Source organism: Martes martes, assembly GCF_963455335.1.
Source record: "Martes martes genome assembly, chromosome: 5".
Classification (NCBI taxonomy): domain Eukaryota; kingdom Metazoa; phylum Chordata; class Mammalia; order Carnivora; family Mustelidae; genus Martes; species Martes martes.
Genome location: NC_137892.1, coordinates 34,478,405 through 34,498,636, shown reverse-complemented (window position 1 = coordinate 34,498,636; position 20,232 = coordinate 34,478,405). Strand labels below are relative to the sequence as shown.

The window sequence follows — 20,232 nt, the reverse complement described above, 5'->3', positions numbered from 1 at the left end:
ATAAATAGGTTTCTAATGCAAACTAGCTATAAGCTAGAGAAAATAATCAACCACCCAACAAGGCAGACTATATTTTTTTGTTTCATTCATTGCCTTATGAAAAGGGTTAATTATCTTTAAAGGAAAAGGGCTTTTTTGGCTATAATTTTTATTTTATTAAGTTATTGACTTATTTCTAACATTCAAAAGTCCCCATTTAGCAAGCACTGAAGGCTCCAGACCAGAAAACATTTTGTGTTTAAAAGTGTAATTCCATGAAATTCATTACTTCATACTGTAAAAAGATAAATTAGTACATATACTACAGGCCTGTGCTATTCAGTGCAGACCAGTGGCCTGATGTGGACAATGTACATTTAATGTGGCTAAACCAAATTAGTAAAATACACACCAGATTTCAAAGAATTAGTATAGAAGAATAATATGAACTCTCTTAATAATTGTTTACGTTGGGGTGCCTGGGTGGCTCAGTGGTTTAAGCCGCTGCCTTCGGCTCAGGTCATGATCTCAGGGTCCTGGGATCGAGTCCCGCATCGGGCTCTCTGCTTGGCGGGGAGCCTGCTTCCCTCTCTCACTCTCTCTGCCTGCCTCTCTGCCTACTTGTGATCTCTCTCTCTCTGTCAAATAAAATAAATAAAAAAAAAAAAAATCTTTAAAAAAAAAAAAAAAAAAAAAAAAAAATAATTGTTTACGTTGATTACATGGTGAAATGGTAATATTTGGGATCTACTGAGTTAAATAAACGATATTATTAAAATTAACACCAGCAGTTTCTTTTTATCTTTTTAATGTGACTACTAGAAAATTTTAAATTACATAGTATATGGCTCACATTATTTTTCTATTCTATAGCACTGCTACAGAAACAGCAGACTCAATTACATGTTAATATTAATCCCAACCCGTATCATTAATTTTTTGTATAATTATGGTATTTGAGATAACATATTTAATCATCCATTACTGCAAAAGGCCTGAGCTTAGAATCAACTATGCCTCTACGCTTAAAAACAAAACCAGATAAAACCTGCTCTAATCTTTTTCATCTTCTGTATATCGGCAAGTGCGCGAAACTTTGGTTACAGATGAGTCAGCAAACAGGCAAAAAGGGTCTTTCTGGTTGCTAGAAATGTTCTAAAATTGGACTGTGGTGATGACCACACAACTATAAATGTATTCAAATCACTGGATTGTATACTTCCAGCCAGTTAAGTTGTACAGCTGTAAATTATACCTCAATAAAGCTGTTTAAAAAAAAAAAAAAAAGTGCCAACTAGAGCCCAGCAGATCTAAAGTGCCATCTAGAAACCGCATATAAATTTCTGGTGATTCAAATTTTATTTTCAATCTATCATATGACTCAATATTGCAACAAATTTTTTTCCATGAGGGTCCTTTTATGTGCAATGGATCCAATTCAACAGTAGATTATGTGATCACTAATTGAGGTATAAGTTGAAAAAGAGGGAACATTAGAGTCGCTGAGGGGACAATTTATTTGCTTTAGGGGTACCCAGCTCAGGCAATCTTATCGCAAATGCCTCACACAGTCTGGGCACCCTATAATTGGACATCCATTGGCATTTCACCAAAACAGAATACTAGAATATAAAAAAAAAACCCATATTAATAAAAGAAGGAGAAGAAGAAGAAGAAGAAACAAAACAATGGTTACAGTAAGTACCACATGAAGAATTCACACTGAACAGGAAGATTGATTTCAAAACATGTGCCCAAACACAAATATAAATACAAACATTTGCATGGATATACTGAGTTGCCTCAAGGTCTCATTTAAGAAGTAAACCAGGTGATTATTCAAAAGCCAAAGAATCATCTGGAATGTTAAAATCATTCAGGAATGTTCATTTAAGGCAGCCACAGAAGCAAGGGACCTAATATAATCCACGCTAGGTCTAAAATGACTCATCCAGGCATGTGGACAAATCTATGAATGTATTTGTTAAAGTTCCAGACTGAAGTTATATTACAACTATGAATGTTTATGATGTGGTTAGAAATACTTTATGAAGTGAGTGATACTTCAAAACTGAAACATGAACATGGATCACGTAAGACTGAAAATGTGATTATTTTCCTACAGAATATCGGATACTTCTCAGAATTAAAAGCTATTTCTCGAGGGCTTATCTTAAAAAAAAAAAACAACAAACTGAAAAGTGAACAAAACTCTCACTGAATTTGCTTTCTAGACAATTTGCTGTTGGTGAATATAGGATACCACCAGCCAGTTCACACAATCCAATCACTGTGGTGTCCCCAGCACATATGTTTTTTGTACGTTTTATTCATGCATAAATGCTTTTTAGACCTTCCAAAATAAATGCATGGAAAGATACAAATACATTTTTAAAGATATCCACAAAATAATGTTATCTAGGTATCAAAACAATTGTATTTGAATTGCATCTATTCTTACTGTATCTATTCTTTTTCTACTTCTTATTTTTTTAATACTTAAAGTAGTACAAGTCACCTGACAATGAAGCTCACCTTTATAAAATATAAAGAACCTTTTTTTAGTCCAAGATATTGGCAAACTCACAGAGCATACCAAAAGTAAAGCACTAATATTTAACTTCCGAAAATAGTTAAAACTTAGAAAATGTTCATAAATCTCTAAAACAGATGATTTTTAACTAACAGCATGAAGCTTGTGCTTTCTCTAATTCCCAAGTAGCCAAAATATTCATACTGAGGCAATATTCAGTTTCTTAAGAGTTCAGGTCAAAGAAGTATACTACTTCCTCATGGACGTCTGTCAGACTCCCCATGCTTAGACACACTGCTGTATCAAACACCATGCAAATCACTGCCTAAGAAAATGGAAATGCCCCCTCTTAGATAACTATTTACTTTAGGAATAAAATAAGCCAGCAAATAATATCAAATTTTCCTACAGGCTACATAGAAGAAAGGAAAGGATGATTTTCACAGGCCATGAAGCTGAGAGAAAAAGTTGATTCGGGGGGACTATCGTACTACAAGTTTAAACGTATTATGCCTTTTGTAGGGCTTTTTGTAAATCACCATAGAAGTTGATTAAAGTGCTGGCCATGGCTGTATCTACTGCAGACTGAGGAATCATCCCGCGCAGATCCGTCTGAATGTAGCCTGTCAAAAGACTCTGGTGTGGACTGTCTTTAAGCGGAACACAAAACCAACCACAGGGATGGTTATAGCCACGAATAAATTCTGGTCTCTTTTCATTCCAGTCAACACTTAGCCCTATAAGGAAATTTTAAAATAACACCATTAATGGCAGTGACTGAGATTAGTCTATAATTCTCATTAAACAATATTATCAGATTTCCTGTTTAAATATTTTTTCTTCTTATCCATGTAGATGAAAACTAAGCCCCAAGAGTGACCATGGAAGAATGAAAAAGATACTTATCAAGTAGAATTCTGGCAGAGGGCTACAGGTAATGGGGAAACTTCTAATCCCATCAGAATAGGTAACATTATGTCATCTTGGTAACTCCTTGGAAACTACGAATCTTGGCTGTAGCATCCAGGCCTCAAGGTGCCCAAAATCAAAACGACAGTACCACCACTACTCCCTAAAGACACTACTACATCCAACTTTGGTACTGGCTGGTTAAGAGTAAACAAGTAGATATTTACCTAAAACTGCCAACTCAAGTATATTCTATGCACAGAAAAAGACTGATTTCCCTATAGATATATTTTAGAAATCAGGAGCCTTCTAATAGCAGTATTCTTCTTTTTTTCTTTAAGATTTTATTTATTTATTTGATAGAGAGAGAGATCACAAGTAGGCAGAGAGGCAGGCGGGGGGTGGGGGTGGGGGTAGGGAAGCAGGCTTCCTGCTGAGCAGAGAGCCCGATGTGGGACTCGATCCCAGGACCCTGAGATCATGACCTGAGCTGAAGGCAGAGGCTTAACCCACTGAGCCACCCAGGTGCCCAGTAGTCTTCATTTTTAGAAGAAAAATATTACATAGCTCAAGGAAGGAAAAATATTCTAACACATATCAGTATGTTATGTATATGACCAAGAAGCTGTTTTCTGAGAGTGACTTAATCTATTTACTACAACCCTTTCTCAGAGGCAGGCATGTGATTCATATTTCTCAGCAGTGACCTGGAGGATACCACATAACTGAGAATAAAAACTTACCAGAAAGATTTCAAAACCCTTCTTGATATTGTTATTTTAATTCCTATGATGTAGCATTTGCAAAGCTTAGTATAAAATAAGTGTGAAGGCTGAAAATATATCTCACATAGAAACATCCAGCCAAGAAACCTCAAATATTTAAAACAAATGAAAAGAAATCATAGGGACGCCTGGGTGGCTCAGTTGGTTAAGCAGCTGCCTTCGGCTCAGGTCATGATCCCAGCGTCCTGGGATCGAGTCCCACATCGGGCTCCTTGCTCAGCAGGGAGCCTGCTTCTCCCTCTGCCTCTGCCTGCCTCTCTGTCTGCCTGTGTTCACTCTCTCTGACAAATAAATAAATAAAATCTTTAAAAAAAAAAAAAAAAGAAATCATAATGTTCTGAGATCATTACCACAGGACAAAAGCCCTTCTTCATAGCCCACAGTGTAGGAGAAATCAACAAACTCTCTTGGGGAAATTATATTCCAAAGCTGACCAGCGGTAGTGTAACGCATCACACAGCAATTCTGAAAGAGAACAGGTAACAGGTATTACTACTTAGGAAACATATATGGACTCATATATCATAACTTAACCCTTAGTAAAAAACTAAGATTCATTGAAAATGTATTTATAATTATTATTAATAATAATTCTTACAGCGATGCTGACAGGTTTAAATCTCTATTCTAAATCTCACTGCCATTTTATGGGCATGAATAAGGTACGTGACCAAAATACAAAGAGGTAAGTTACCCAGTATCTAAATCTCTAACTCAATGCAGTGGCTTTGTATCCTGTATGATATTCAACATGGAAGTAGGTGGTGTAGACTACAGGTGTTTAGGATAAAATCCACAAATATTTGGACTAAAATACCAAATGTTTCAATAAAGAAATTTAAACATGGGAAGAATGAATTAACAAAAATAAAAAAATAGAAAGAAATAAAAAAAAAACACTTTGGTTACATCATTCTCTAATGCCTAAGGTTGCATTTTTATCTTTGGTCTCTGATTTTGGCTTAACATTAGTGGAAAAACCTACATATGATTACCTAGAAACCTGCATATGATGGTGTTGTCTTTAGAATTTTAGATTTCAGAACCTCAAGTTCAGGGTTTTTTTTAAATTTTTTTTAAAGATTTTATTTATTTATTTGACACAGAGAGAGAGAGAGAGAGAGAGATCACAAGTAGGCAGAGAAGCAGGCAGAGAGAGAAGGGGAAGCAGGCTCCCTGCTGAGCAGGGAGCCCAATGCAGGGCTCAATCCCAGGACCCCGGGATCACGACCTGAGCCGAAGGCAAAGGCTCAACCCACTAAGCCACCCAGGCGCCCCTCAAGTTCAGTTTTACAATTAAAGATGCTGGCAGTTTTCTTAAGCAGCAAGGGTAGCGCTACTGTGGAAAACAAACTCAGTTCTGACTAATACTCATTAGTTAATATGAGAAAGCTCAAGCTTTTTAAAAGGCAGCAAGGATTCCCCAGTGAGATCTCTGCCATGACTACTTACTCTCCAAGCAATGAATATAAGTGGGTGCCCATACTCACACTCACATGCTCTCTCTTACAGGCACACACACAAAATCTGAAGTAATGTTTCTCAATAAATACCTCCTCGAAGTGTTCCAAAATATCCATTGAAGTCATTAAGCTATCCCAATCCAAGCGACAGGGACCTGGGCGTATATGGTCTATGACACTATTGACGCTGTCATCTATAACACCTTGGGCTTTGAAACTGGAGAAAAAATATTAAGGTCAAATGCTGTTAGAAAGAAAAATTTCAGTATGCCCTCATAGTTCAGAGCTAACTTCAAACAAAGGAAAAGTTAATTAAGATTTTTGTAAAGGGAGTAAATCCCAAAAGTTTTTCTCATAAGTTCTATCAATTATTTTATCAGAATGTATTTGCCCTCAAATCTAACAAGTGATCTGAAGTCTAAATTAAATGAACATAGGAAAGTACCTTCATGTTACAGTGTAACTGAAAACAGTCCATACAACACTCATGCTTCATTTATTCTGTATGCAATTCTTTTCTCAGTTATGCTCTAAGATGTTACTAGTGTACACATATTTTTACTCTGACTTTCAAAAACTTTACAGGAACAGAAAAATAGGTCATCCAGGAATAGCACACAGAGGAATGACTCATGAATAATATCAGAACTTGACATATTTCAGAGGTGGCATTATGGATCAGTGGGGAAAGGATGTACTATTCCCTAAATGGCACTTTGATTCAATACTTACACTAATAAATTAAAAACTGAATCACTATTTGACACCATTCAAAACAATTACTTCCAGACAGACTAAAGACCACTACATAAAATTTAAAGCTTTGATAAAAATACACCTTTGTGACCTCAGGATACAGGGGGATTTCTTGAATACATAAAACAAACAAAAATACAAAAAAATGCAAGACAGTTAAAATTAAAAACTTGTACACCACAAATGACAATATAAGTAATTTCTTCAAAAGCCAGCCATAGACTGGAAGAACGAATGTGTAACACATATAAACAGACATAATTATTCTAGAGTATACATAATTAATTCCTATAAACCAATGAGAAAAAGATAATCCAAAGAAAATAACTACAAAAGATATGTTAAGATTGATCAGAAATGTCAATAAATTAAGGAAAGATGCTCAACTTCACTTGTACTCAAGTAAATACTAACAAGATACCATCTTATACCCCTGAAATTGGCAGAGTAAAAACATAACAAGTATTGAATGGAAGGGAATGAGAGCTCTCAAACGGCTACCACCACTTTAGAGAGCAATTAATTTGCAATGTCTAGTGTAGTTGAATGAAGCACACCCAAAGAAAATCACACAGGTGTTGAAGGAGACATATACTAAAGAAGTTTACTATAGCACTGTTATTTTATAAGGAAGAATTGTCAACAACCTAAAAATTTACAAACACAGGTAAATACATCGTAATATTTTCATATGAATGTGAAAAGAAAAGATCTACATGTAACAACCTGGCTAAATCCTGAAAAAAACACTGTATTAAATGGAAAAAAATCAAAAGCAAATTACTAAAGGAAAAACACACACACACACACACATATATGTGGTCAAAGCATAAAACAGGAATACACACTTTGAAGTAGTAGTTACTTCTGGGGAGGAAAGAAAAAAGAAGAAATGAAGAGATAGATTAGCTTTAACTCTATCAGTAACATTTTTTTTTTTAAGATTTTTTATTTATTTGACAGAGAGAAATCAGAGCTAGGCAGAGAGGCAGACAGAGAGAGGGGGAAGCAGGCTCCTGCTGAGCAGAGAGCCCAATGCGGGGCTGGATCCCAGGACCCTGAGATCATGACCTGAGCCGAAGGCAGAGGCTTAAACCACAGAGCCACCCAGGCGCCCCTATCAGTAACATTTTGGGCAGGTCTTTTTCAAAGTTTTTTTTAAAGCATCTGAAGCTGTTTTATCATTTTGTAAGTATTTCCAGCTCAAACTTACATGATCTCCCCCATCCTAAACCTGATCTTCCCTCCTGTGTTCTCTGACTTGGGGTGGAGGGTGGGAATAGGGCAACACAAATTAATCCCAAATTAGACATCTGGGATTCAACTTTTAACACTTCTTTTTCTCTTGATCCTATTTCAACAGTCAGAACAAAAGTCACCATGTTCTATCAAGATGACTTCATAAATGTAAAGTGCTTAGAACAATATCTGCTCTCAATGAATGTTAGTTATTATCACCACCACCAGCACTAGATCCCTTTCACATTCACTTGCCCTTTTCGACTCCCATACTATGTCCTTAGTTTGGGCACTCTGTGTCCAGCTCAACACTGCAACCATTTCTGGCTCTTTGGATCACATCTCTTTAAGTTTCTGGGGGGAAAAAAAAAATCTTCCCAGGAATATAACATTGACACAAAATTATGTTTATGATCTTGAGGAAACGTCAAGAAGCTAGCCATAGACTCTGAGGGTAAGACCTCTTCTCTAAACTCTCCATGCGATCATTTACATTTTTCACAGGGCTATCAGATTAAGTTCAAAATCTCTGAGGACCTGGGAGGTGGGAGTAAGGGTTGAGCAAAGGTAAGCACAACATTGAATTCCTTACTTCAGAATTCAAAAATCCTGTAGACATATGCTCTCCCTACCCTCATACTTTATGCTCCAGCTATACAAACATCACTTCTACTTCCCTAAACAAACTCCTTAGAGTGTTTCCCATCTGTGTTTATGTAATAGATGCAATCCCCTCTGCCTGGAATACGAATCAGTCCTTCGTTCCCTAAGAAATAACCCATTCTTCCTTTAAAGCTTGGTTCGTACACTAACTCTTCAATGAAATCCTCTTAAATTACCAAGCATTATGCTCCCTCGGCACATTTTGTGCTTTTCAACCCCCACTGCCAATCAGTGATCTAAAGCATTAACTTCACACTTGCTTACAATGCTTAATCCACAACTCCAGTTTCCTCGCCCTCATCATAAATATCGTATAACTCATCTTTCTGGAAATGCTATCTTTGGTATTATACTCGAGAACATATAGTAAGTGGGACCCACAGTTTCATTTTTAAAAGGACTGAGAGTGCCAAGGATATGAACATTCCACTCCAATTATACAAGGCAACAGTCTCTACTGGCTTTAAAAAACAGTATTAATTTTCTGGTAAAAAGCATAAATTCGTGTTCACCTATATGCAAATATCAAAAACTGGAAATAGAAATTACCTATAAAATGGGCATCTAGAGGTGTGTATTTGGTGTTAAGTAAAAACATTTTAATATATGAAAATTAAAGTCAACTCACAATTCTGCTACATGCAGTTACATATTCTGCTTTATTCACTTTACATCTTGAGGATTTTCTTGTGTTTTAAACTAATATTTGAAAACACAGTTTTTAAAGACTGTAAAAAAACATGTTTCAAAATTTAACCATTTTATGACTATTGATTATTCAAGTTGTTTGTAATTTTTAATATTATAAGTAATGCTGTGATGAAAGAGATATGTATTTATTATCTGTCTTATGATTTCTTTAAGACAAATTATTCTTTTTCTTTTAAGATTTTATTTATTTAGCGAGCACAAGCAGCAGCAGCAGAGGGAAGGGAGAAACAGACTCCTTGCTGAACAGGGAGCCCAATGCAGGACTTGATTCCAGGATCCCGGGATCATGACCTTTGCCAAAGACAGCCACTCAACCAACTGAGCCACCCAGGCATCTCTAAGATAAATTCTTCAAGTATGCTATAGCACTGAGTAAATATAGAAGAATACTAGAAAGGGTTATACACTGTGCTAAGAAATTAAGATTTTTTTTGGCCATTTGATATCATTATTTATGATTTCCCTTACTACCAACTCAGTCCACAAGGAATATGGACACTTTAAAGGCTTTGAATTCATAAGGTGATATGCTTCTCAGAAAGTTTAAAATCTTAAAAGCCAAATATTAGTGGCAATGATGATTTAGTGGTCATTTATATATATATGAAGTCTGGCAATGTACCTAAAATTACAAGAATTTACTTACAGGTATCCATTAAATTCTTCTGAAGGTTTTCTCCAAATTGTTACATCTTTCTAGAAAAATAAAAAAATAGTGTAAAGGGCATAAATCATTACTTAGGTGGAACTTTGGATACAAAACTGACAATTTCAAATTCTACAGCATCAGTCTTTGCATTTAGAGATACATAAAAGTCACTTATACCATCAATTGATCCATACTTGAATTTCTTCTGTACCCTAAAGTTCTTTACATTTTGCTTGAAGTACAGATGTCCAAAACAGATTTTTCAGTAGCTTAATGAGATGCAAACCTTAAGATCCTCACCGGCCATTATTATTTGCTCACTCTAATCTTATCTATTTACCATTACAGACACATTTGGCCCAAGACAAGAGGAATGGTAAATATTTCATTCTGAACTTGCTTATATCTTTTTAAAAATCAAACAATTCACATCTATAATGACAGTGCTACCTTGAATTCATCCCTACATCTTTTTTCTGATCATTTCCCAAGAAATTCTGAATATCAGACTAGCTAGAGTACTACACTGAAGAGTCCTGGGTTCCAGGGTTGGCTCTGTCAACACTCAGCCATGTGATAGTTTGGACCAGTTATACCAGTAGAAAAGCATACTAATTGGCCACCCTCAGAGGCTTGTTGACATATCTGAAACTATTTCAAACTATCAATACATGTTACATTTTATATGTTAACTTTAGAAGCTATTCTTTAGGCTCCTGTTTGACTGTCTATTCTCATGTCCAATATCTAAAGAAGTAATGAAAGCAGTACAGGATTACTGTTTTGCCTTGGTGAGATGTCAAACCACCAACTTTATGAGCTTAATTATTTATCCTGCCATCCACCCAAAGTATGGTCCCCATTTTCCCTTAGCATTTTGAAAGTCATCAACCATCTCACTGGATAGAAGATAAATGCCATAAGAGGTAATTTAAATAATTTACCGTTTTCTTGGCAACTCGCCACTTATCATCTTCAATGCTATGATACTGTATGAGAGTGTTCTTAAGTCTAGTTGCAAAAGCAGCAGCATCAGGCAGGCCTTCCATTTTTTTTCTTCTGTTACAAAGACAAAGATTAGCATCAGCAAATACCACAATTTGCAGCAGTAGACTACTGAGTCTCAAATCTGGCTTCATAAGAGAATCAACTGGGGAGCCATAAAAGATACTTACACCTGGATCCCACTCCCAATCAACTAATCAGAATCTCTGAGAGTAGGACCTGGGCATAGGTTTTTTTTTCCCTAAAAGTTCCCAAGATGAGTAACACCAAGCCAAGGATGAGCATCACACATTTTAAGTTATTAAAATCACTCATATAAAAATAAACTACAATCCTCATTTCCTTTCTAAAGGAATATAATAAAAAGAAATACATTTTAGAATTCGAGATGACTTAAAGAAAAAAATACTGCTGTTTCCAAACTACAAAAATAAATACACAAGGAATAAATTCTTTTACAAAGTCTTTGGAGTTTCAGCCATTAAATTTTTTTTTTTAAAGATTTTATTTATTTATTTGACAGACAGAGATCACAAGTAGGCAGAGAGGCAGGCAGAGAGAGAGGAAGGGAAGCAGGCTCCCCGCTGAGCAGAGAGCCCGATGTGGGGCTTGATCCCAGGACCCTGGGATCATGACCTGAGCCGAAGGCAGAGGCTTTAACCCACTGAGCCACCCAGGCGCCCCTCAGCCATTAAATTTTTTAATTTAACAACCAACAGATTTAGGACTCATTCTAGAAAACTAATGACAAGCACAACTAGAAACCTGTTCACACATTCTTGCAGGTTAGGGTTACAGAACTCTGAACAACTTCTAAAGTTTGAAGAACTGCACCATGTGCAATATTTTATTTCATTTGATGAAGTGCTGTAAGATTTAGTAAGGTATCTGTATAAGGAAGTCATATGAAGACTTTTAGAACGATCAGTACAGTATAAACAAATGGTTCATAATTTTAAGGCAATAATTTTAACCATATAAAAAAAGAAAAGTACTATATCATTACTAATTCCAAAGATAAGCTACTTTCCAAGATTGTTTCTAAAGAGAAATGATTGTTAACCTTTTTTAAGACTTTATTTATTTATTTGACAGACAGAGATCATAAGCAGGCAGAGAGGCAGACAGAGAGAGAGGAAGGGAAGCAGGCTCCCCGCTGAGCAAACAGCCCTATGTGGGGCTCGATCCCAGGACCCCAGGATCATGACCTGAGCCGAAGGCAGAGGCTTTAACCCACTGAGCCACCGAGGCGCCCAAAATGATTGTTAACCTTAAAGATAATAAACAATATAATGAAGCCTTCTGTAATGTGACAGTTTTAAAACACTACTGCAAATTCTTTAGTACATTTCCCATCAAGAGGTAGTCTGTGACTGTACGACTTCCTAGGCTGGGTTAGGAAAGTCCATGAAGGTTTTGCAGGTTTCTTTTAGACTAATTGCTCTGGGAGCCTTTGATCAACATGCAAGCATGTAAAAACTCTGGTTATCTTGAGTCTGAAATGTGGAAAGACTGGAGAGAAGGGGAAGTGGGGAGAGAAATAGGACTCCAAAGTCTCAGATCCAGAAGCCTAGTTAGAGCTTCATTCTAATGGCTATTACCCTAGGCTTCCCTTAATTTAACTCAGTCTTCTCCATCTTAACAATTTACTTGTATTTTACTTTATTTTTATTTATTTATTTTTTAATATAGGCTCCACACCCAGCATAGAGCCCAACATGGGGCTTGAACTCAGGACTCTAAAATCAGGATCTGAGCTGAGATCAAGGGTCAGATACTTAACTGACTGAGCCACCTAGGCCACAACCATTTCCTTTTTTTTTTTTTTTTAAGATTTTATTTATTTATTTGACAGAGAGAGAGATCACAAGTAGGCAGAGAGGAAGATAGAAGAGAGAGGGGGAAACAGGCTCCCCACCGAGCAGAGAGCCCAATGCGGGGCTCGATCCCAGGACCCTGAGATCACGACCCAAGTTGAAGGCAGAGGCTTAGCCCACTGAGCCACCCAGGTGCCCCTCAACCATTTCCTTTCAAAATGGAATTGAGCGAGTGGCTCAAAGACAAAGCCTAGGAATCACCCTTAAAAGAAATTAAGAGATTCCTATTCACACCACCAGGTCTCATTGCCTAGAATATTATTGTCCTGCTTATTTTCTTTCTGCCCCTCAAATAGGCCAAACTTGTCACTGACTCTGGGCTTTGTTCTTGCTATTTCCTCTGCCTGGATTATTAGATCCCAAATCTGAGCATGACTCATAACAACCTGAAACGACAATTTCACTTTAAACCTATCTTAATACAGCCTTCTCCAAGTCTCCATTACATCCTTCTTTTATTTTCTTCATAGTGCTTATCACAATCTAAAATTAACTTGTTTTTTTATTGGTATACTGAATTCTACCCTTTTACCATCACATCCCTAACTAATAGAGCACGAGCCTTTGACTGCCTTGTTTAGCACAATATCCCTACCTACTAAAACGCTGCCTGGAACATAATAGGCCCTTAATATTTGGTGAAGTGTGTTCACTTCAAAGCAAGAATTATTTGGTCTTAATTTTGTATACTTTAGGTTCCTTGGTGCACTCCAATAAAAGAATATAGAAAAAGCTTCTGGGAAAAAGCTGCATGATTTACAGAACCATCAAGTTACTACTAAATAGGAAATCAAGAAAAGATCTAAATGAAATGTCAAGCCTCAAACTTCTATGTGAAAAAGGCTGTAATTCTCACCTACAGTTGCATACATCAGAATCCCCTTTGTCATATTTTGTAGTTGTAGCTGTTGACAAAGATCCCTTTCTAGGCTCCTCTGAGTCCTCTTTTTGACCAGGCCTTGTTCTTGGGCTTGTCCTTGGCTTCCTAAGTTCAGTTTAGCAAGAAACCTGCTGAGCTAGCTTACTGAAACACCCCTCACCTTAAAAATTCCTCATCCTACCCTTGATCTCTGCATGCTGCTCTGCATTCAGCAAGAACCCTCAAGTCAATTTAGTGAGAACCCTTACCCCTAATGTTTCCTCTTAGCGATTTCCCATCCATTGACACCTATCCTGCTCCTTGGCTACAAATCCCCACTGTCTCTGTTGTATTAAGAATGGAATGTAAGGGGCGCCTGGGTGGCTCAGTGGGTTAAAGCCTCTGCCTTCGGCTCAGGTCATGATCCCAGGGTCCTGGGATCGAGCCCTGCGTTGGGCTCTCTGCTCAGTGGGGAGCCTGCTTCCCTTCCTCTCTCTCTGCCTGCCTCTCTGCCTACTTGCGACCTCTGTCAAATAAATAAATAAAATCTTAAAAAAAAAAAAAAAAAGAATGGAATGTAATTTTCTTTTTTCTTTTTTTCTTTTTTTTTTTTTTAAGGATTTTGTTTATTTATTTGAGAGAGAGCAGGGTGGGGAGCAGAGGGAGAGAGAATATTCAAAGCAGACTCCATGCTGAGCATGAAGCCAGACAAAGGGCTCGATCCCCATGACTACAAGATCATGACCTGAGCCAAAACCAAGAGTTGGAGGCTTAACCATCTGAGCCACCCAGGCATTTCCAGAACAGGGTACAATTCCATACTGAGTTATCTTTTCCCCTATCACAATAGTCCTTGAGTAAGATTTGCCTTTACCATTTTAACTTCTATCTGCCTCTGGACTTTTTGTGACACTGTTTTTAGATGTTAGATATCAGGGCCCACTGCCAGATAGTGTGATTCGGTGGGCCTATTCTGGAGTAGGCCCCAAAAATCTAGGTTCTATAAAAAGCCTCGCTGATCATTCTGTTATTCAGCCAGGGTTGAGAAACACTATCTAAAAACTAAAGATGACAGAAATAAATCACTATTGTAGTCAGTATTTAAATAGCATAGAACAAAGCATGCAAGCTATTAAAAATTATAAACAAGATGATATAGAACTGTAGGGGAAGAAAAAACCTTTTTCTCTATTCTCTTAAATTCTGTCTCTGGGACCTGCAAATTAAACTGAAAGAAGGTATATTAACAGTACAAAAGACACACAAATTTTATTTGCTGTTAATATTTTATTTTTTATATACATAGAGGCCTTCACAAAAAAGAAGGAAATGGAGACCCAAAAAAAGCACTTAGACTTAGGACTTATACCCCATTCTAACAAAAGGCAGTAACTTGTGGAAAAGTGACAAGACAAAGAAAAGGGATTTGGGCTTCTAGGAGTGGTGAATTATGAGAAAATCAGTAGAAAAGAAAGGTTATTGTAGTAAAGTTTGTTTGTTCAGACAATCTTGGTGCCAGCTCTACCTCCAGTAATGAGTTGTTCTCCTCCTAGTATAGGAGAGGAGAGGGAAGACCTTCACAAAGGGAAATTTATGCTTTACTTTTAGGTAGTAGAGGGAGGGAAAACAGCTCTTTCTGCATTTGCTGCTGAATTGCCTTCAGTTCAAAATAATCCTTATTCCAAATGGCATATTTTGGGGTGGTATATCCCAAAATATGGGAAATATGGGAAACATGGGAAAGTATATATAGAAAATTCAATAAAACAGAATTTAGGATCTACGTAAGTGATGTAAGTGATGCAAAATATATAACAAATATAGAACCCACCCATCGATTAAAAGTGGATAAGTTCATTCAAGCAGTGTGGCAGTCAGGAAAATATCCCATCTCTCCTCAAGAGACTGCCAACTTAAAAAAAAAAAAAAGAGACTGCCAACTTGATAGCTGGCACAATGACCTTAATCAACGATATGTTATAAACAAGCACAAATTCTTAGAGAAGACTTGAAAAACTAACGTATCTATTGCTGGGATCATTATGGTTAAACAATATTCTTTAAATCCAAAGGTTGCCTGCCAGGTTCCTGTGGTTGGCAGGTAAGCTATTTCATCAAAGATGGAATGTAAAAATGCTATCATCACAGATGATGTTATCTTTGTATAAATCCATTACACAAATATAAGCAATAAAAACTACCTATAAAGATGAGAATCTGGATCTTTAAGATGCTTACCTTAGTAATCATTCCCTCTTACTGATCACTATGAAGTCCAAACTCCTTGAAATGGCTTATGGGCCCTTTTATGATCTGGCTGAGCGTCACTGCCTAATTTCTACTCTTCTTTCTTGGACTCCCCTAAAGACTAGGTTTGCTTCCCCCGACCCCACCAATGTTTCTCAAAACAACTCTGTACTTATTCACTTGTCATCTTTTCCAATTTAACTATAAACCTTTTGTGGCAGTAAATGTGACTTAGTCTGTTATACTCCTATGTCTAGCATGCAGTAGGAACCCAGTAAACAAAAGTAGGAAAAATAGGTAGACAGTGAGCTACTAGGCTCACTTATGGAAGACCTCAAGGTATCGAAGAAGAGCCTGTTTACACCAATCATCCTTAAGCTTTTGCATGACTAAAAATTCCACTGTCATAATTAAATACAGCAATTTCTCAAGGAAGTCTACTATTTTATTTACCAAGCATCTAGTATCTACCAGGTCCTAGAACTACAGAAATGGATGTAATCCAGGTTTTGCTCTCAAAGTTGACTTATTCCACCCTTTAAATAAACTCTGAATTACAACAACAACAAAGTTAAAACATTAAAAATTATTAATGAGCCTCTTTTAAGAGTAGTGGAGTAGGAGGTACGAAAGAAGGAGAAGAAACAAGTGTAAACTCAGAGAGCTCTTTTTCAGCCCAATGAAGTATTTAACCAGGCAGTTCATTCTTGCATGGATTTTTTTCATCAAGATCAAGTCCAAAAGAGAATAATGGTTACTGTCTAAACTATCTGTGTGTGGGCAAGCGTGACATATCTCTGGAAATATATTCCAGAATTGGGGAGCAAGCAGTATTGGGGTTATTATCAAGGTCTTGATGCTCTCCTAATAAAACAGAGTACCCCCATTAATTGAAAGGAAAGCATACAATATGCTCTACTGCAGTCTCCACCTATGGAGAATGTAAGGAAAGTGTTGTGTTTTTTTTTTTTTTTAAAGATTTTATGTATTTATTTGGGAGAGATGGTGTGAGAGAGAGAGAGATCACAAGCACGGGGAAAGGGTAAAGAGAGAAGCAGACTCCCCACTGCACAGGGAACCCGATGCAGGATTCTATCCCTGGACCCTGGGATCATGACCTGAGTAGAAGGCAGAGACACTTAACCGACTGAGTCACTGAGGCTCCCTGGAAAATGTTTTAAATACTATTCTGGACTCCCTCTTACTAATTCATTCCCTTTCTTGACCTACATCAGGAAACTCTCCAACTCAATCACTTACATTTCAGAGAACGATTACCATTTAATCATATCAGAATCTAGGAGCTCCTTCAAAAAGGCCATATACTTTTGACAGTCCTATTACTCAGTCCTCAGTAATGTCCACCTTCACTTTTTTCCCTTACTTTATTTTTTTTTAAATTTTTTCCCCTTACTTTAACCATTTTGTTCATGTTTCTATGCCCATGTCTTCAGAATGATCACTAGTGTGGACAGTGGCTGCCATTGTAAAGGCAGCAGCCTGCCAAAGTCAGAAATTGTCTTGTGGCCATCTATCAGCACCATAGTCTTTGGCCAATACAACTCAAGTTTTCATCAAATTTACATCCCAGGGAGATGGCCACTGGTTCTATTTTAAAATATGAAACATAATACACATTTTAACCTCTAATAAAAAGTGAATGTCATAAAAATCTGTTCGTACCTATGTAGTATAATGAAGTCAGAATTCACGTTTTAAGCTATTATCAGAATTGTTTAAACTTCCATTTCCCAACTGATAAGGCTTTTATTTATGTAAATAGCTTCAATTAAACATGCTATAGATTTTCCCCCAAGATGTTGTAGAAACCAAGACTTTGTAAATTAAATTATATTTTCTACCTCACATAAAAATTTCAGCATATGCTTGATTTCCAATCTTGAATTTGTAATTTAGCTATTCCAACTCAGTCAAATACAGTAATTTCTCATTTTTGATACTGTCTGTAGCAGGAATCCAACAGTGGAGCCCACTTCTGCAAAATGCAAAATGCCCTTCCCTCCATTTCAGTACTCACTTTAGCGTATTCTAGCATAAGCTTTACAACAATGTTGAGAATTTTTACAACATTTAAGACAATATTAAATTCTAATGCTATTTCACCTTTAAGTTTGAGTTCATGTTTGAGCTCCTAATGCTCTAATCCTTTTTTTAATTTAATAGCTAACATTTATTGATCATCTACTACGTGATCAGTCTTCCTGGCCACGTTAAAGTGTATTATTTCATTTAACACAATTCACAATCTTAAAAGCTGATCCTATTTATTTTGCAGAGAAAGTTAACAACAAAGAAATTAAATCACTTGGAGATCACACAGCTAATAAGTGATGGAGTGAGACAGAATTCCAACTCAGGACTTCTGCCTTCGGAGTCTAAAGTCTCTTCTGTAAAACACCGGAAGTTGCTCACAAGCTGTAAGAGACTTTACATAAAAAATCTGACATTACACTAAATCTGTCATTTTGTCCTGGCTCCGGATCCCAAAATAGCTCAGGTAATCTTTCTTAACTGCATATTAGGGATAACGGTAACACTGATTTATTGAGGAATTACATGAGTTGATACATTTAGGACGGAAGCTAGAAGATAGTAAACCTAGAAAACACTGCCTCTTATCAATATCACCTCAGCCAACGCTTGCTGTGGGAAGATGGGACCCTACGTTGTCGGTGCATTTACTACGAACCAGGAAGCACTGTGCCCCTCAAGGAACGCCACCTTAGTGAATCTTCACCATGGCCTAAGCAAGGTTATTACTACTCTTTCCCCACTTAACGGATGCAGAAACTGACGCCTAGTAGACATCCAAGTCCTTAAACTGGTGAGCGGTGCAGAGAGGCGAGGTGCAAGCCCCGAAATCCTTCCGCGGCTGGCGGGCGAAGTCTGCACCTGCCCAGACGCCGCGTCCGCCACCCCCCGACCTCCCCACCTGCCTCCCCCGCCCCGCTCGCCGGAGCCGCTCGGGGGAAAACGCACCCCGTAAGAGCGTCCCCGACGCCCCCGACGCCCCCGACGCCTCCGACGCCCTCCCTCCAGGCCGCCTCACTTCCGCCGCGGCTCCGCGCCTGCACCCACGGCTACCTGAGATGAACGAGGCGCGGTAAGAGAGTAGGAGCTCCGGCCGGTGCCAGACTCCCAGCGTTCGGCGACACTCAGTCTCCAGAACTCCCCAAGTTTCCCCACCCATCGGGGCCGGCAGGAGCCAATGGGCGACGGGCCGCCCCGCTCACAGCCAATGGGAAGACACAAGCCCTTCAGGGAAAGAAGGCAAATCACCCAGCCAAGTCCCTTGCTAGACGCCGGGTGCACCCGAAGAGCTTGTGGCCTAAATTGGCCGGGGCAACGTGTGTTTGGTTGGATTGGCTGGCGCGGCAGCGTGCGGAGCGCTGATTGGTCGCTGGGAATGGAATGATTTCTCGTGAGTTTGGGGTGGCGCGAGTCGGGCCAGGGTTCCCTGCCTGTGTGGGGTGGCGGGTGCGTGAGGCTCCGGCCGGGTTTCCCGCAACCAGTTAATGGCGAAAAAATTTTGCGAGGCAGTGAAACCAGCTGGGAGAAATACGAACACGGGAGGGAGCGAATGACTACAGTGCGGGATAAGGCTGTCCTAAATTCAGAGGGCTGTGGAGATGTACTATCACGGGGCTGCACTCCCTCCTCTCAGGACCAAAAGTCAGGTTAAAAAAAAAGGGCGGGGGAGAGAGAGAGAAGAAAAGGCGCCTGGGCACTGGATGACGGATCCTTCGTGCTTCCGCCTCCCATGACTTAGAGCTAATTGAGCTTCCGCCAAACGTTTGCCCTCAGATAAGGGAGATCAGAAGACCTCCTTGAAAATAGGGAAGAGGGGGCTCCTGGGTGGCTCAGTGGGTTAAAGCCTCTGCCTTCAGCTCAGGTCATGATTCCAGAGTCCTGGGATCGAGCCCCGCATCGGGCTCTCTGCTCAGCAGGGAGCCTGCTTCCTCCTCTCTCTGCCTGGCTCTCTGCCTACTTGTGATCTCTGTCTGTCAAATAAATAAATAAAATCTTTAAAAAAAAAGAAAAGAAAAAGAAAATAGAGAAGAGGAGGGGTGTGGCAGGTGGCTTTCACAGCCTCGCGAAGTATTCTGGTTTTCATCTGACAAGGTGTTTGGCAAATCCGAATACAAAATATCGGGTGTTTACAAATTATAGTTACTGGGTTATTTGGTTTGAGGTCCAAGAGTATTAAGGAATGCAGCGCTGCACCGTTAGTCATTTTTGGTAGACTTGGCAGTGAGAACAAATAATAATTCATAAGTTTTTAAGTTGATGTCATTGAAAGAATTACTAAACACCACTTGCTAGTTATTATTGGCAGTTTTCAAAAATCTTACCTCATTGTTAAAGCTTACCTCATCCAGGGCACCTGGGTGGCTCGGTCAGTTAAGCGTCTGCCTTTAGCTCAGGTGGTGGGTGATCCCAGGACCCTGGGATGAGCCCCGCCTGGCTCCCAGCTCAAGTGGGGAGCCTGCTTCTCCCTCTCTCTCTGCCCCCCCTCGTGTGCTCGCTCTCTCGCTC

General features: G+C 38.6%; 1 protein-coding gene across 2 annotated transcripts; it reads right to left on the bottom strand.

Annotated features, from left to right (window-relative positions):
* Nucleotides 1-1,479: 1,479 nt before the first annotated feature.
* STARD4 (StAR related lipid transfer domain containing 4) lies at nucleotides 1,480-19,000 on the bottom strand. 2 transcript variants are annotated; one of them, XM_080804394.1, is made up of 6 exons: nucleotides 18,781-19,000; nucleotides 10,632-10,746; nucleotides 9,685-9,734; nucleotides 5,760-5,886; nucleotides 4,557-4,671; nucleotides 1,480-3,249 (listed from the first exon to the last, which is right to left on the bottom strand). In XM_080804394.1, exons 2-6 carry the CDS (start codon nucleotides 10,734-10,736, stop codon nucleotides 3,020-3,022), a joined length of 627 nt encoding a protein of 208 aa, XP_080660520.1. In that variant the 5' UTR covers nucleotides 10,737-10,746; nucleotides 18,781-19,000; the 3' UTR covers nucleotides 1,480-3,019. The 2 variants fall into 2 exon arrangements, with proteins under 2 accessions (XP_080660520.1, XP_080660521.1); XM_080804395.1 differs by having other exon boundaries at nucleotides 2,299-3,249; nucleotides 10,632-10,743; nucleotides 18,781-18,815.
* Between the last annotated feature and the right edge of the window lie 1,232 nt (nucleotides 19,001-20,232).

Excerpts from the sequence above, each read along its gene's own strand:
- STARD4 (XM_080804394.1), bottom strand. The coding sequence starts at position 10,736 with ATGGAAGGCCTGCCTGATGCTGCTGCTTTTGCAACTAGACTTAAGAAC. Across the intron at positions 5,887-9,684 it reads GAAGAATTTAATGGATACCT|TTTCAAAGCCCAAGGTGTTA; the intron begins GTAAGTAAATTC and ends TTTTTTCTCCAG. Across the intron at positions 3,250-4,556 it reads AGAAGGGCTTTTGTCCTGTG|GGCTAAGTGTTGACTGGAAT; the intron begins GTAATGATCTCA and ends ATTTCCTTATAG.